Here is a 14,920-nt window from a genome sequence, read left to right as displayed (position 1 = left end):
ATAAAGTAGTTAATCTTTAAGATACTGCAGGGCTCTGTTGTTTTTGCTGCGACAGACTTACAGGCTACCCTTCTGGAAATTGTGATTAAATAATGCACTTTGCTGAATCATCAGAGAGAAGAGAACATTGTCTTCTGTAGAAGTGCTGCCATGCATACATCACTTCTACAACCTTGTAAATAAGCCCACGGATTACTCGTTTGCCAAAAAAAAGGACACGTGCACACACATGCATGCACACAGACATGCAACTAAACTGCTAAGAGGCTATTAATCAGTCATTCAAATTTATTGCAGACAATAGACCCCCCAACTAAATAAAACATCAGAATCCTCAAGGCAATCAGATTCAAAGTATATCCTAAACAAATCTCTGGTGTTCCAATAATAACAAATAGGTTCCTAAATAAAATCCTTCCAGTTTCAAATAGTGGGCTGTGTTGTTGTGAGTTACTATCTTGATTACACTGCTACAAACAAATTTTAGCTACTATTGGTGATGCCATTGGAATTTTATATTCTATTGGATATTTAATATAATTCGAACTGATCTTCTTGGTACTTTGGTCAGTAAGGGGCCCGCTGTATCCTTCTAAACTCAAGCACAGAAGTTATAGAACAGGACACAATTTATGTATTCTACCTCTTGGTTATTACAGTGGCATATAGTTGAGGAAAGAAGGTTGCTTGCACACAGTACTTGCCTCCAAAGCATTTGGTATCGAAGAACATTACATCTGGGCAGAATAAAAGCCCTGCAGTATTTAGCACCATGCAGAGTGCTGAAGTAGGGAGTGAACTGGAAAGGATCATCATAGGGGACATCCAAAGAACAAGGTCAGCAGGTGGTACGTGAGTAAGCCAGGTATTCTTGAAAAGCAATATCCCAAAGTCTTTGATTTATGAAGCCAGATGCATTATTGTAACCAATTTGAAGAATGAAATGGGTTAGAGTTGCACACAAGCAATCTTTTGTGCAACGTACTTGGCTGAATCACTACAGCAAGAGCCCTCACATAAATGGGCTAGCAACCCTGCTCCTCTTTTGAAAATAAAGGGCATAAGCCAAAAAGTTGAGGCTACCAACCAAGCTCTTACGTCAAAAGGGCAGGGTCCCATTTCCAACATCTTGGGATTCATAAAAAGGCTTGTAAGAATTTGATTTGGACAGCATGAGACTCTCCTAGGACCTTAGTCCAAAGAGCAGCTCCATGAAGTTGTGGGTGTGTGTGCATGGGTGTGGCGGGTCATCTTCACAGCTGCAGGGGTACACTGATGCCCTTCAGTGTATATATTAGATAGTGTGGCAGATAAATTAGTTTGAGTTCTGCTAGAAACAAAAAATTTGTGAGAAACCCATAATGCAGTACGGTGACTACTAGGCAGTGTCTCTGTTGCTTTGAGCGTGGAAAGCCCTGCGTCTGATCTCTAGCATCTCTTCGTAAGGCTGGGAAATAAATTTTGGACAGTCACTGCCAGTGGAGTAGCTACTACTAAGCTAGATGGACAAAACCTTCATGTGTTCCATACAATCATCCAACACGAAGACACTTGTGCTGTTATTTTTGGTCTTTGCCATTGCCTGAATGTTTATGTTACGTACCACTTGCTTGCTGAAGGTAAGTAAATATATGTCTGGTCATTATCTGGTTGAAAAATCACTTGAGGATCATTCATGACACCCTGGGTGGGTTTGTATAACACAAGAAGCCACAGTGAAATGTTAATATTGTGAGTCTGTTGGGTCATCCAGAGTTCTTGCATGGTAGGATTCGTTTTCTGAATCTACAGTCTGTTCTAAGATTTCCACCCTTCAGCATGTCTTCTTAGGTATGGAAATCAAATGGTCTGGCAGAGGAGAGATGGATCGTGCATGCATATTCCATGATCATACCTGTTCCCAAGTTGCCTATGACTTCTAGGTGAGTAGTCAAATAGAAGGATTTTCTGTAAAAGTAGTTTATGGCTGGAATAATTACGTTTCGATAGAATAACACTCCTGTGAGATGCACATGACGTAAATAACAATAGTTGCACATCAAAATGCGTTTAACAAAAACTAAAAAGAAATTGGGTCACTCAGTCCTGCTATGCAGCATCTCAGAAACCTGTTCCAAGGTAAGGGCTGGGACTGTGCCCTCAGAGCCTGGTCCCCCTGCCCTCACAGCTGGCATGGAAAACCATGTTGACTGCAGACCCGAGGTCATGAGATCAACCTCAGAGTGGCAACCTTCACCTCCATGTTTCTGCTCCCATGCATAAAACGCCTGTAATCTGCCAAGCTAGATAGGAGTGTTGCAGAGAGATTAATGGAATTGCATTCTAAAATGATTAACAATCGAAGTTGAGCATATTAGCACTAAATACTGCTGTTGTGAATAGCTGTGCTTTTTTTTTTTTTTTGCACGTTTAAACTTTAAAGTTGAATTGTCACAGACTTTATGCTTTGCATTTCCTGATACTGACTCCCTGTTGAATATTCATGTAAGGATAAAACTTCATGCCTCAGATGACGTCAGTTCATGGAAGCTGTCTTAGGCCATACTTAATTTGTTAGCATTTAAGATCCTACTGGACTCCTTGACATTTGTGTTGCAACTGACTAATGGTTACCCCTCTGAAACGTGATCTGAATGGTGAAACAATAAGTTGTACATAAAGACATACAATATCACTGTAGAACTCATACTTTAATTCTCATTTGGTTTAATTCTTGTAAAAATATTTAGCATGGTTAGAAATCCAATGATTAAAATATTGTTATACTAGTCAGAAAAGATTTAACAGACATTAAAAGAATATCAAAGTCCTTCAAGGACTTGTGACAATTTAGCAAATATATTTAATTACATTACTTGAGATTATAAATCTAGAGAAATCATAATGTTCATATGAAATCCTGAAAAAAGAATTAACTTATAATTAATTTTGCTTTGAAACCTGTTTAGGTGCATGGCAATTTGATATGATTGCACTTTATCTCCATTCAATAGATTGAAAATTCATTTTAACTTATCATCATCTGTGGTGTCGTCCTATCCCTGAATTCCACTGACTGAACAGGAATAAGATTGGAACCAAATCCCCTTCCACTGATGCAGAAAAACACATTGAAGTGATGTGGTATAACTATTGTAATATTTTTTTAAAAAAATGGGTAGAGCTGGAGATGTGGCAGCCCCCAAGCGGAGGGGCCTTCTGTTTGTGTGTGGATGGTGGCCGCTTGGCTACATAAGGGCTGAGAATGGAAACACTCTCTGTATTTATGATGTGGGCACTGCTGTCAGATGGTGATGCCAAAGTGATTTTCAGTATCTTGGGGAATATATTTGCAAGTCACAATGAACCAGAATTCTTTAGAACACATTGTGAATGACCCAGTATGCTAGCGTATGGGGCCCAATCACTCTTGCTTCAAGAAAGAGCAGCTAAACAAATCACAGACTTTCCATCTGTGGTTTATTTATTGAAACACGATAACTGGATCTCTGGCTTGTCTCCTCCCAGATAAACCAGAATCATAAGCCAAGAACAAACCCTGGTTTATGAGTCTGGCTTATCTGGAGGAAGACAAGCCTGAGTTTCCAGTCATAGTAAAAGAAGCATGAACAGAAGGCCTGCAGTTCACTTAGCCACTCCTACCTGCAGAAGACAGCTGGGAATGACCAAACAGCTTGAAGCAGCATGCCAGCTTGTTCACAGAGCCAAAACAAGAATTCTGGTGTATTATGAGATGTGAATGAGGTCACTGAGAGCCTTTTGTTTATTAAAATTACCTTATGATGTTTGTGACTTTGCTGTGTGCAAAATGCATATAACAGATTCCAGGTGTTCCTTGCTAAGAGTAAAACGTTAATACATTTTTGTGGTTGCCTCGGACAAGCAAAATTGGAGGCAGATTCTTTGACAGAATTTCTAACCAAGCCATATAGAGGTAATCAGATATAATTCCTTTTCTTGCCACTGGTAGGCTCCTGTTGAATTAAATAGGATGACAATATTAGTGAAATTGATCAATAAGAATGATATTCCTCAGGCATAGTATTTCTAGTTTTTTCTCGAAAACTGTAATTTTATGGATCTCATTTAAAATTGGTGAGAAGGGTGCTATTTTGTCTTCACATACTCCTGGGCTGGATAAAAAGTGCACTTCGAGGGACAACTAAAGCTTCTATATTGCCTTTCCCCCACAAAACTCCTTCAGCTGTAGCAACATCTGGATATAAATGACCCTCACTTAAGGACTACAGTTCACCTGTGGATCCTTGGCTACCCCTCCTCCAACACAGAATGCCTAAGTCAACTAAAGAGCCCAGATTAAAATGGTAATTAAAGTACACATATGACCTGAAATTGTATAACTTACAGAACAATCAGATTAGCAGCTCTAGAATGTTCCTGTAAAAGTTCATTCAGACGGACTTGGCGGCAACTCTGTTGGAAACAAACAGATTTGAACATGGAAATCAGAGTTTCCGTTGGTATGCTTTGAGTTGAGTGATTACAAGAATGTCATATAAGGCATAGTTCTTTGTAAACAATAGGTTGACATGAAGCTCTGATGTATTTATTACTACCACTGCCTTTGGACAAGCTTGTTGACTATAACGTGACTCTTACCTTTGATTTATTTGTTACATCGCTCATAAAACGGAGGGAAGATGATTACTAAGACTGGTTGGGAATAACGTTTTATGGAAGTTTCTGTTTTCTGTTATCACTGTCAAATTAAGATGCACCCAAATTTATTTTTCTTCTCCTCTTAATAAAATACTGTTGGCTATGAAGTATAATACTTCTACAGATAAATTTAGCTAGATAAATTAAGAATTGAATGCATTTGTAGGTCTACAATTATCATTATACTATCTATACGATACTTCACCATACTGTACTGCACTATACTATAATGTTGTTACTGAAAATCAGCAAGTTCTCTATTTCCTCTAACACAACTTCTAAAGAATTATATCTTTTAGAAGAATATGAATTATATTTTATGTATCCTACAGATTGGTCTGTATTTGGTTAGCATTACATAATTTCTAAGTCTGAATGGTTAGCACACTATTATAATTAAAACAATACAAAGAAAAACAAATACTTAGGGTAAAAGATTGGATGGAGAAATTGGATAATAAGAAAAGGATAACGGCATTTTTGGGAAAGAAAAATTAACCTGGTTTAATGTTATGCAATTGGAACAATGGACTAGAGCGGGGTCCTCAAACTTTTTCACTAGGGGGCCAGTTGAAAGGTGCTGGTGCCAAGCGCGGGCCGGAAAGGTGGGCTGGCGGTGCATGTGGGCCAGCAAGGGGGTGGGGGTGGCGTGCACGCTGAGGCGGAGGTGGGGTGTGCGGCGAGGGGAGGCAAGGCGTGGGCGGGCCCGCACCGCAAGGTGGGCGCACGAGGCAGCAGCTTGCTTGCTTGGAGATCGTTTTCTCCAAGTGAGCAAACTGCTGCCTCCCCGCGGGCAGGGCAAGGTGGGTGGAGGGGGGTGCGGGCATGCATGCGGCAGGTCCAAATGGGCATGGCGGGCTGGATCCGGTCCCCGGGCTGTAGTTTGAGGACCCATGCACTAGAGAATGGTTGAAGAGAAAATGTAGAGACCTTATTAAATTTGAGGAGATTGTGATGCACAGGGAGACTCAAGGTAGTGTGCAAACAAGGGGGATTATAAGTGAGATATATAAGGTTCTATTAAAATATAGGCTAAGAGAATATTTAAAAGTAATGAGAATATTAAAATAATTACATAATTTAATATTCACTTTAATAAGAGAATATTAACAAGAATGTCAATTAGAATTAAGGGAAAACTTTATAAATTAGTATGGAAGTGGTACATGATGCTAGTAAACTTATTATATATGGATAATAAATATTCTAATTTATGTTAGAGGTGTGGACAAAACATGGCTATCTATTTCTATATGTGGTGGGACTGTGAAAATATTATGAAATTTTGGATAACGGTTTTTAAGGAGAGTAGTAAGATATCGAACTTAAAAATTGAAGCAGATCCTGGAATAGCATTACTGTTAATATTTTATGAAAAGAAATGGAATATCAAATAATTAATAATAAATTTGGTAACAGCAGCAAAACTGATAATAGCAAAGAATTGAAAGGAGAAATGGAATTCAACAGTCAATTGAATGGGATAAAGAAGTTTGGAATATAGCTGTTAATGATAAACTGAGTATGAGATTAGGGTGAAAAAAGGATTGACAAAGAAGAATGATTTTAATGACATATGGGGTTTGTTTATTGAATATGTACTAATAAAAGGGAAGGGTATTAAATCTTTGGCTGATGCACTGCAATTTTGGATGGAAGGGGGTATTCCTGAAAGAACAGCAAGTTAGAGCTAGAAACAAAGAAACCAAAGGAAAAATATTATACAGCCATGATCCTGGTGGAGGGAGCACTAAGTGGTTTATATGAATAAATAAATAAATAAATAAATATATAATGGGTTTTTTGTGTTTCTTGTTTTGTTTCCTTTATGATGTATTTTGTACTTGTGTTCTTTAAAAAAATAAAATTTAAAAAATAATTAAAACAACACAAGAACCAGTTTTACTTCATATTTTCTCCAATTTTTTTGGAGCTAGATCACAAAATTTCATTTTGCAAAACTCTGCATTAGATTCATATCCTGTCTATTCATTGTCCTGCGGGGCGGGGGGTGCATGCCTCTGATAGCTGGTTGGAGAATTGTATGCCTTGAAGTACAGCAAGATCCCTGAATCTGCTGGCTCGGTTACCCCATTTTCAGTGAACCATGGGTGACCTCGACCCAAAAGAAAAGCGGTATAGTACCATAATGTGCTGAAGGAAGTCCTGAAGTGCACTAAGCCAGGCTGAGCAACCCACAGTTCACAGCCCAACAACAAACCATGAGTCCTGTTCCTGAGTTGCTCCATGGTTTATGCTTACGCATCTCCTGTTCTACAAATCAAGCATAGCTTGCTAGACGCAGAGTTTGTGCCCCCCACCATTTTTTCCTAACACAACAAATTTCCCTTCCCCTTCCCCACTTACACGTGCACAATTTCCTTTTTCATCCAGCCATCTCACATTGTCAAGCGGAATGGTTCACACAGCTCCTTACCTTCTCCTTGAATGCTTCTAGCTCTGCATCGGTGATTTTCCACGGTGCCTCTCTTTTTAATTTCTCAGCAGTTGTTAAATCTTTGCAGCTTTCATGAAGGCGGTATGGTTCGATCATCTCTTCAAAGAATTTCCAGCTGGAACAGAAATTACAAAGGAGGATTCACAGCAGGACCGTAACTCATTATTTCACAGATATTCTAAGGTAAGCGGTAGAATTGTAGCTGAATTCCATTCAAAACTTCTAAACTGCATGCATTAGGTTTTATGCTCGGGTACAGCTGTGCGGTGCCACTGGGCTATACCTTGTCTAGACAGGTCTACATTTGTCACTGAGCTCATCTCTATCTCTCATGTCATTTCCTTTGTTATAATATAATACATTGCTGAAAAGTGTAGTATATTCTGTACACAAGAAGAAAATGGCTTTTTCATTCCAGGCTTCCTACCTTGCAGTTACAGTGCTAATTTTTGTCTTCCATTACAGTTCACTTTAACATTAAAGCGAAGATGGAAGTAAGTATTTAGGCCATGGCTCACCATTAGGCGTGTGTGGGCTGTAATCCTATGCAGACTTACCTGGAGAAACAAGCACTGTTTATTTATATTTATTTACAGCATTGCTGCTCCGTCCTTACCAGCGTCTCAGGACGGCTTACAACAAAATCCAGCAAACAAGAAATAAACAGAAAAAGTACAATCCACATAATGTAATAAAAAGGTAGAATGCAATAAATAAGCATGACAATAAAAGTAGTTAAAAACTGAGTTCCATTTTTCAACATTCAATTGAATGCAATAGAAGTAAACATGCAAAGGATTGTGCCTTCGGGCTTGCTGAACTCAGTTGGTTGTTCGTCAGCATGTGATGGTGCAGAATAGTGGCCATGGAATATTTACGGAAAATTGCTTTTTGAAGATGCTAAGATGGAAAGTGAAGCCACTGCTCGTTGTTCCACATGCACTGATGCTGCTGATTCTCAGTGTTGACTATTGCTGCCTCTCATTGACCGAAACCTGTCATGGGCAAGGATCAGACCAATTTGTATGGCTTTTGTAGCGCTCAGATTTGCATTTTGGAACAGAAGGACAACACTAAAACAGCCGTGCATGTGTGTCCACTTTGGTACTCCTGTTGTGCTGCCACCACCACCACCGCATTGCTTTTATACCTCACCTGTAATTCAACACAGGATTAAACATATTCAAATCCATTGAGCTCACTTGACCAGCACTTTTAACTATGTTAATTTGGGTGGTGGTGGTGATAATTGGCTTTGAAAAGAAATGGTAAGTGGAAATTGCTCATTTTGCTTAATATGCATAATGTTTCAGACTTTCGAACTGCACAGGTTTTGGGCAGTTTCCTTATAAGACTGCTAAAATAAAATTCAGAATGTTTTCATTTCAACCCCTTATTTAAAATACGTTTAAAAACCACTCTTACCTCTCTTTGTTTGGTTTCATATTGATGTCACCAATTATATTAATGTCAGCAAATTTTATTCTGAATTTACTTAAGAGTGAAGCAATCCTGAAAACAAAAGGGAATGTGCATTTTTAACTGTTGTGTTTCTAAAGGTTGATAAAGACAACAAAAGCCTTCCAGCTTTCAACATTCCCCTGCCAGGATGGACTTTTTCTGTTTAAAATGCATTTAATTGCACCCTAAGTCTATGCACGCACATGAAGGCAATTGTAAGTTACACTTACTTCTGAGTAGACATGCATAGGATTGCACTAAGTCTTGTTAAACTACTCATCATACATGCTGAAATTTATAAAAATGTTTTAGTGCTTCTGATTTGTACAGTGTTGTGACCAGGTCTATGAATGCATTGCTTTAGCTGAAACCTAAATCAATTCAAAATGTAAGAATATTTACACGTATGGAGATTAATTTTTACCCTCATGGAGATTTGCATGAACAGAAGCTGTTCTTTCTTTCCAGAAATATGTAATGCTCTGTACATGGATCAGAGTTACTAAATTGTGGTAGCAACAGATAAAAAACATACTTAGAGCACAGGAAAGATCTCAGGAAAGGTTGTAAGGAGATTAAAATATGAAAGGCTTGATACTCATATTACTACGAGAGACTTTAAATCTCTTCATACACATTATCTGAGTGATTCTTATAACAATCTTGTAAGTAGGATTGATAATACGTCATTAAAATCAGTTTCCTTCTCCCCACTCCATGTGCAAATAGTCTCGGTAGGCAATAAAATCATATTAAGCTTGAGAAGATAGAAGGCATATTTACATTAACTTCTCCTCTTCAAGACGTGTGACTTTTCCGCCAGTAAAGATTCTTAATTTACAAGCTTGCCATTTTTTCCGAAGAGTGAGAATATATGGAATTAAGAGTATTAATCCTGGGTGAAAAAATCAGATACATTAAATATTTTTACAAAATAAAGCAAATTAGAAACCTGTGTAAGAAAATAAATAACTTTTTTCTACTAAAAGCATGTTTTCTTTGACTTTCTGTCAGATTCAGTTTTTTTTTTTTAATTTATTTGAAATTGTACCCTGTCTTTATACCAAAAAACGGCACTTGGAGACTCCTGCCACTGCTCATTTTGCAAGCCCTGTTTGCCTCCACTATTCTCCTCCGCCCCGCTGTCTGTGTGATGTCCCTTCACATGCCTTACCTCCATCGTCAAACAGCCACCATATGTCGATGGTACCTTTCCCTTGCTTCTTTTTAAACTGAGTACTTGATTCAAGCAGCCGCTGATTGAATTCCCCGACATGCATCGACGAGATGGTGTTGATGCCGCTGTCTGAAAGCAGAGGGGCCACGTTCAGGGCCTTCGTACACCATCGAAAGAGCCCCGCAAATATGATTTTAAGACTGATCATGCATGTTTACCATAGCAAATGCCTATTTAGGCAATAGGCGTTCCAAGGTGGGCGTAAACTATGCTAACTCCTCCATTGACTAGGGGGGAGTGAATGTCAGCAGGTTGCTCCTAATTGATCTTCAGGCCGTATGATTTAGCTTTCAGAAAGACTTTCAGATGGGATACCTCTGCCAGGATGGGTATCAGGTGTACAAGATGGGTGACTCTTAACTGTCGCCTGGGGGCAATGTCTGTGCGTGCATGTAGATAGACAGAAGGACGGTGGATGCTGTGGAACACCTACTGGCCATGAAGTCCATTCCCATCTCTTCTTTGCTCATTCATAAATATCCTTGGTGGGAATGGGCAAGAACACAGAACCAGGAATATATGAGGACCCACCTGAACTCACAGTGTTGTGCTTTTTAATGCGGCAATGCCTCTGAGTTTCTAAGCAGTCAAGCTGCTAGCTGCCTGACCAAGTATGAGAAATTATTTTTTTAAAGTTCTCATATGTTGGGGTGAACCAAATGCCTCTATTCCTAGATCTACAATCTGCTACTAATTCATACCCCTTTAATGAAAAACAGGAAGTTGATCCTAACTTTAGCATATACAGGGTGTCCCAAAAGTTGCCATACAGAGAAAAAATTAACAAACTCATATTTAATTAACAAACACATATTTAATATATTAGAACTTTATTTAATATAAAGTTTTAACTTTATATCTTTAAGTTATAAAGTTAAAACTTTATAAGAGGAGACTGTGTGTGTGTGTAGAAAGAGGTGATCAACATGTAAAGAATATTTTGTAAATTTTTGTAATGAATATTTTGCAAATAAAGGTGTTTATTCAGCCACAATTTCCCATTTTCCCTATGTATGGTAACTTTTGGGACACCCTGTAGTTTAACAAAGGGTTTCAGGCAAATTGTGCTTTCCAGCATAACATATCCTATTTTGGCTTCTGTTCCACAATGCTGACACATTTTTTTTTAACATTTACCTTACAAATTACAAGAGCAACCTTTCTGCCAACAGAAGCTATGCTAAACCTCATTAAATACTCATTTAAAGTTACCATCATCCACTGAGTTATGTTTAGAAGAAAGGGGTCTAAAGCCCTTTTAATCTAATGGTTCATTTCCTGTAATATGTTCCTGCTTAGTTAAGTCCTAGTTAAGGTATGAGAAACTGCTTTCAGATGGAGGTGTAAGATATACAGGGCTGTGACAGCAACTGTAAAAGGAGGCCAGGATGGAATTCAGAAAGAGCCAATCACCATAATTATATTAAAGTTTGACCAAGTCTATGTAGTTGTTATTATGTTGGGATCTCAGTTGTATCCTGTTACTTGTTTAGATTAATAATCAAAATATTTACAAATATTTACAGTGCCTCGGTTTTGTATGGAAGAGGGAGGGCTCCTTTGCCTGGCCCGCAAGAGTCTGGCAAGGAGCGGGAGAAGCCAGGGCGAGAGAAATGCATGGAGAGGGGATGAATCTAGAGTGCCCCCTCACATGTTAACTGAGATCTCCCCAATGCACCCCATTTAGGCTTAAGAGAATGTAGGAAACCAGGACTGTGGGAGTCAGACCGGGGCGCAGATTGTGATCTGCGGAAATTCATGCAATACTCTCCAGACTAAAATGCCCCCTCAGGCAAACTAGACATTGACAAGTGAACCGTTACAAATATTTTGTTTTCAGCTCTACACCTTGCCTTTTCTGGGCATAGTCTTTGTAATGTTGAGCTTGGTGACTCTTCTAAAGAATCCATGGATACCACAATTTACTTCTTCAAATTCACTGTCTTTAATGGTGGCTTCTAGGGCCTGCCTCTCTTGCTCCAATTTCTTCAATTCTTCTGTTAAGGCAAAGCGAGATTGGCAATATAAGTGACAATAATACCCATTGTGGCATTTGCATCTTTTTGAGCTGGAAGTAATATTAGACCTAAATGTTTTCTTTTCACAGGCTAGAATTGCCCAATAGTAGAGACACCCCTGAAAGCAGAAAAAAAAAGTTTTTCAGGGATCTTGCTCTTAACTTCCACCTCAAGTATCCATATGTCATCTGCATACTCAATCTAAAAAAAAATTCTTGCACAAATATTTCTGTATTTCGTTTCACTGCATTTTGGAAGCATACTCTTGTCAAAAAGATGAATTATCTGAATAAAATGATGTCTATCATTAAGATAAAAAGGGAGGACAAATATAATTAGTTTAATTTAAAAGTTTAACTAAACTTTAGTCAAAACTAAAGAACTGATTGTCATTTTGAAACAAAATGCTGCATTGGAATGTAAATACACCCCTCCACCCCAAAATCCAACCTGGTTTCCAGTCATCTACATGAACATCACCAGCTCTGTTTAGAATTTAGGATATTTCCAATTTCTTGTAATCTCGTGTTAATCTTACACTATATTTCTGTTTCATAATATTTGTAGCATTATCATTGTATGGGATTGGTGTCTACTATTACTGCATTATAGTCTAACGGGATAGATTTCTATAGAGATGTCAAAATACTTATTCTCATTACTGTTTTTAACCAATATAAGTGACAGATACAACTAACATTAGTCCATTTTAGGCTAACATTGCTTTTGTTGCCCGTGATGCTCCCAATTTCATTCCAGCCATGCTATCACTGGACTGTTTTGACTCAGTCAATTTCCTTTCCCAAATTCTAGCTGTATTTATTGCTGCCTTCCAATTTGATCAGAAGCTGTCTTTTTGGGCATCCATCTGAATTTTGTTTATGGCTTGCTACCCTAGATTCTGCACTTTCCACCTGCATCTTGAAAATAAACTGTGGGCAGACACAAGCAGCAGCAGTAGATGGCAGCAGCGAGTTGTTATTCTGCCTGATGATGGTGGTGGTGGTGGAGGTGGCCAAGTATTGATTTTAAGCTGATTCCTGCAGATGATCCAGATTTGTGGGACTGAGTGACTGTGCTCTTTCTTTCACTTGGAGTCCCTCTCCAGACAAAAATTCCCTGGAATGAAAGATCAGTGCAGATCCCTTCATCCATGACAACGGTATTAGACGGAGCACACATTGATTTCCAACTGAAGCGTCAAAAGAAAAATCTTTGGTCATGTCTATACACAACTGCAAACGAACATTTGTCACCTGTGTCAGAGATAATTCAAGAAGGAAAAGCCAGGCTTCTCACAGTACAAAGGACCCCCTCCCCCAAGGAGCTCCACATCTCAGAGGTCTTCTTCATGAGATAATTTGTCACAGTTATCTGCATACCGCATTGGGAAGCGAGTAATAGCTTCAGCCATAGTCCCAATCTCAACCAGCAGCCAGGACTCTTGACAGGGCTGAGGGCTAGGCAGGAGCAGGAGCACTGCTTACAGAGGTGAGACCCCTGAGTGTGACAGCGAGGAGTCCCTGGAACCCAAGCCGCCACCCCCTGTGCAGGCCCCTTTGGGCCAGGGTCCCCTGAAGGGCCAGGCCCACCCATGCCGGGCTCACCGTGCAGTGCCTGCAGTAAGCAGTGCACCAAATGAGGATCGGCTAAGAGGCAACAGAGTGCTTAGCTCCAGCCCCAAGTCCTTAAGGGGCATCAGGCATGAAGCCAAGGCCCAGGAGGATATAAGGAAAAAGTTGCAGCGGGCTCCAAGAACAAGTAGTTAATCCCCGGAGAGCCCTGCATCCAGCCATCCTTGTTTTCCAGGGTTTGCATCTCAGGAATTTGGTGCGCATGCCCATGTTCGGTGGTTCCTGCACTTTCCATCACTCTCAGCTCTGCAGACTTGGACAAGTTGGTCCCTTATCACCAACCATCCCTGACCGCTTGCTGGGATTTCTGCTTCCTGGACTTCGTTCATGGACTTCGTCACCCCAGCAGACACAGTCTGCCAATTCTGACACAAGGAGCTTCACAAGCACAGAGACTTCTCTTCAGGGCCGTCTTGACAGCATGATGGGCCCTGGGCAAAGCAGTGTACTGGGGCCCGTACGACAACTACAACTACCGTTAATTTTGGAAGTTTTCCAATTTTCCAAGGGTTAACATACACAGATTTGTATGGGGCCCACGGGCAAGTGCCCATCAGGCCCAATGCGTTCAGACGGCCCTGCTTCTCTTCCCTTCTGTACCTGGGAAAATGCTCTGCAATTAAAAGTACTGTGCACCTGAGGAGTATTATTCTTCTATAAACAGAAAGCTCCCGACAGTTTTGATCCTATCCTACATTTTCAGGATTGGGGTTCCCTCTTGAGCTGGCCATCCAGTGGGAGCACAGCCTTCCTAACACAGTTATTGCCAGTTCATGACCCACACACCAAAAATTTATGTCTAGGTTTCCATTTGACAGTACTGCCCTGATTTCTTTTATTACTGATATGATAAACATTGTGACTAACTACATATAAGAGCTACCAGTCTCCAGAGAAGACAATTAACAATATTAATGCTCATGTCTTATAGTAATTGATCAAGATTTCCTAAGATTGGTGTGTTTGTAATCCAGTGGGATTATCACATGAATATTCTTTATTTCCAGAAAACATACCTCTAGTGTAGGATTAACTGAAATTCACTTAATTAAGACCTGACATACCTTGGACCTGGAGGACTTGCGATATGTCAAACCCTTGGCTTATTCGAACGATTATCACACCGTATTCAAAGTCAAATGCATCACTGAAAGATAGGCACGCGTACACACATAGATGAAATACTGTGGATGTTACTCTGTAGTCCTTACTTAGACAATTTTTACACTGGTTTCCCAAGATTAAGCTCTTGAACAAAACTTGTATGTCATGATCCACCATCTAGATTTGCATTACTCCTTGAATACTGACTTTTGCTGGTTCTCAACTTTCCCACATATTCACTTCCAATACAGTTGCACCTATCACTAACTGGATTGTTTTAAAGTCTCTGCAAGACAGGCTAAAACTAAGATGTATTTAGAATTCCACA

General features: G+C 39.5%; 1 protein-coding gene across 2 annotated transcripts in view; it reads right to left on the bottom strand.

Moving 5' to 3' along the window:
- Positions 1–3,838: 3,838 nt before the first annotated feature.
- SLC12A1 (solute carrier family 12 member 1) overlaps positions 3,839–14,920 on the bottom strand; it is a 54,841-nt gene continuing 43,759 nt past the window's right edge. For both annotated transcript variants that reach the window (XM_044438779.1, XM_044438780.1), the window contains exons 19-26: positions 14,553–14,635; positions 11,690–11,833; positions 9,774–9,905; positions 9,383–9,494; positions 8,564–8,650; positions 7,118–7,253; positions 4,367–4,434; positions 3,839–3,974 (exon numbers count right to left, since the gene is read on the bottom strand). In XM_044438779.1, the coding sequence (XP_044294714.1) occupies positions 3,839–3,974; positions 4,367–4,434; positions 7,118–7,253; positions 8,564–8,650; positions 9,383–9,494; positions 9,774–9,905; positions 11,690–11,833; positions 14,553–14,635 (898 nt within the window). The remainder of the gene's footprint in view (positions 3,975–4,366; positions 4,435–7,117; positions 7,254–8,563; positions 8,651–9,382; positions 9,495–9,773; positions 9,906–11,689; positions 11,834–14,552; positions 14,636–14,920) is intronic.

This window comes from Varanus komodoensis, unplaced genomic scaffold (assembly GCF_004798865.1).
Source record: "Varanus komodoensis strain SLA01 unplaced genomic scaffold, ASM479886v1 scaffold33, whole genome shotgun sequence".
NCBI classification, from domain to species: Eukaryota; Metazoa; Chordata; class Lepidosauria; order Squamata; family Varanidae; genus Varanus; species Varanus komodoensis.
This window is presented reverse-complemented; position numbering and strand designations above follow the sequence as displayed.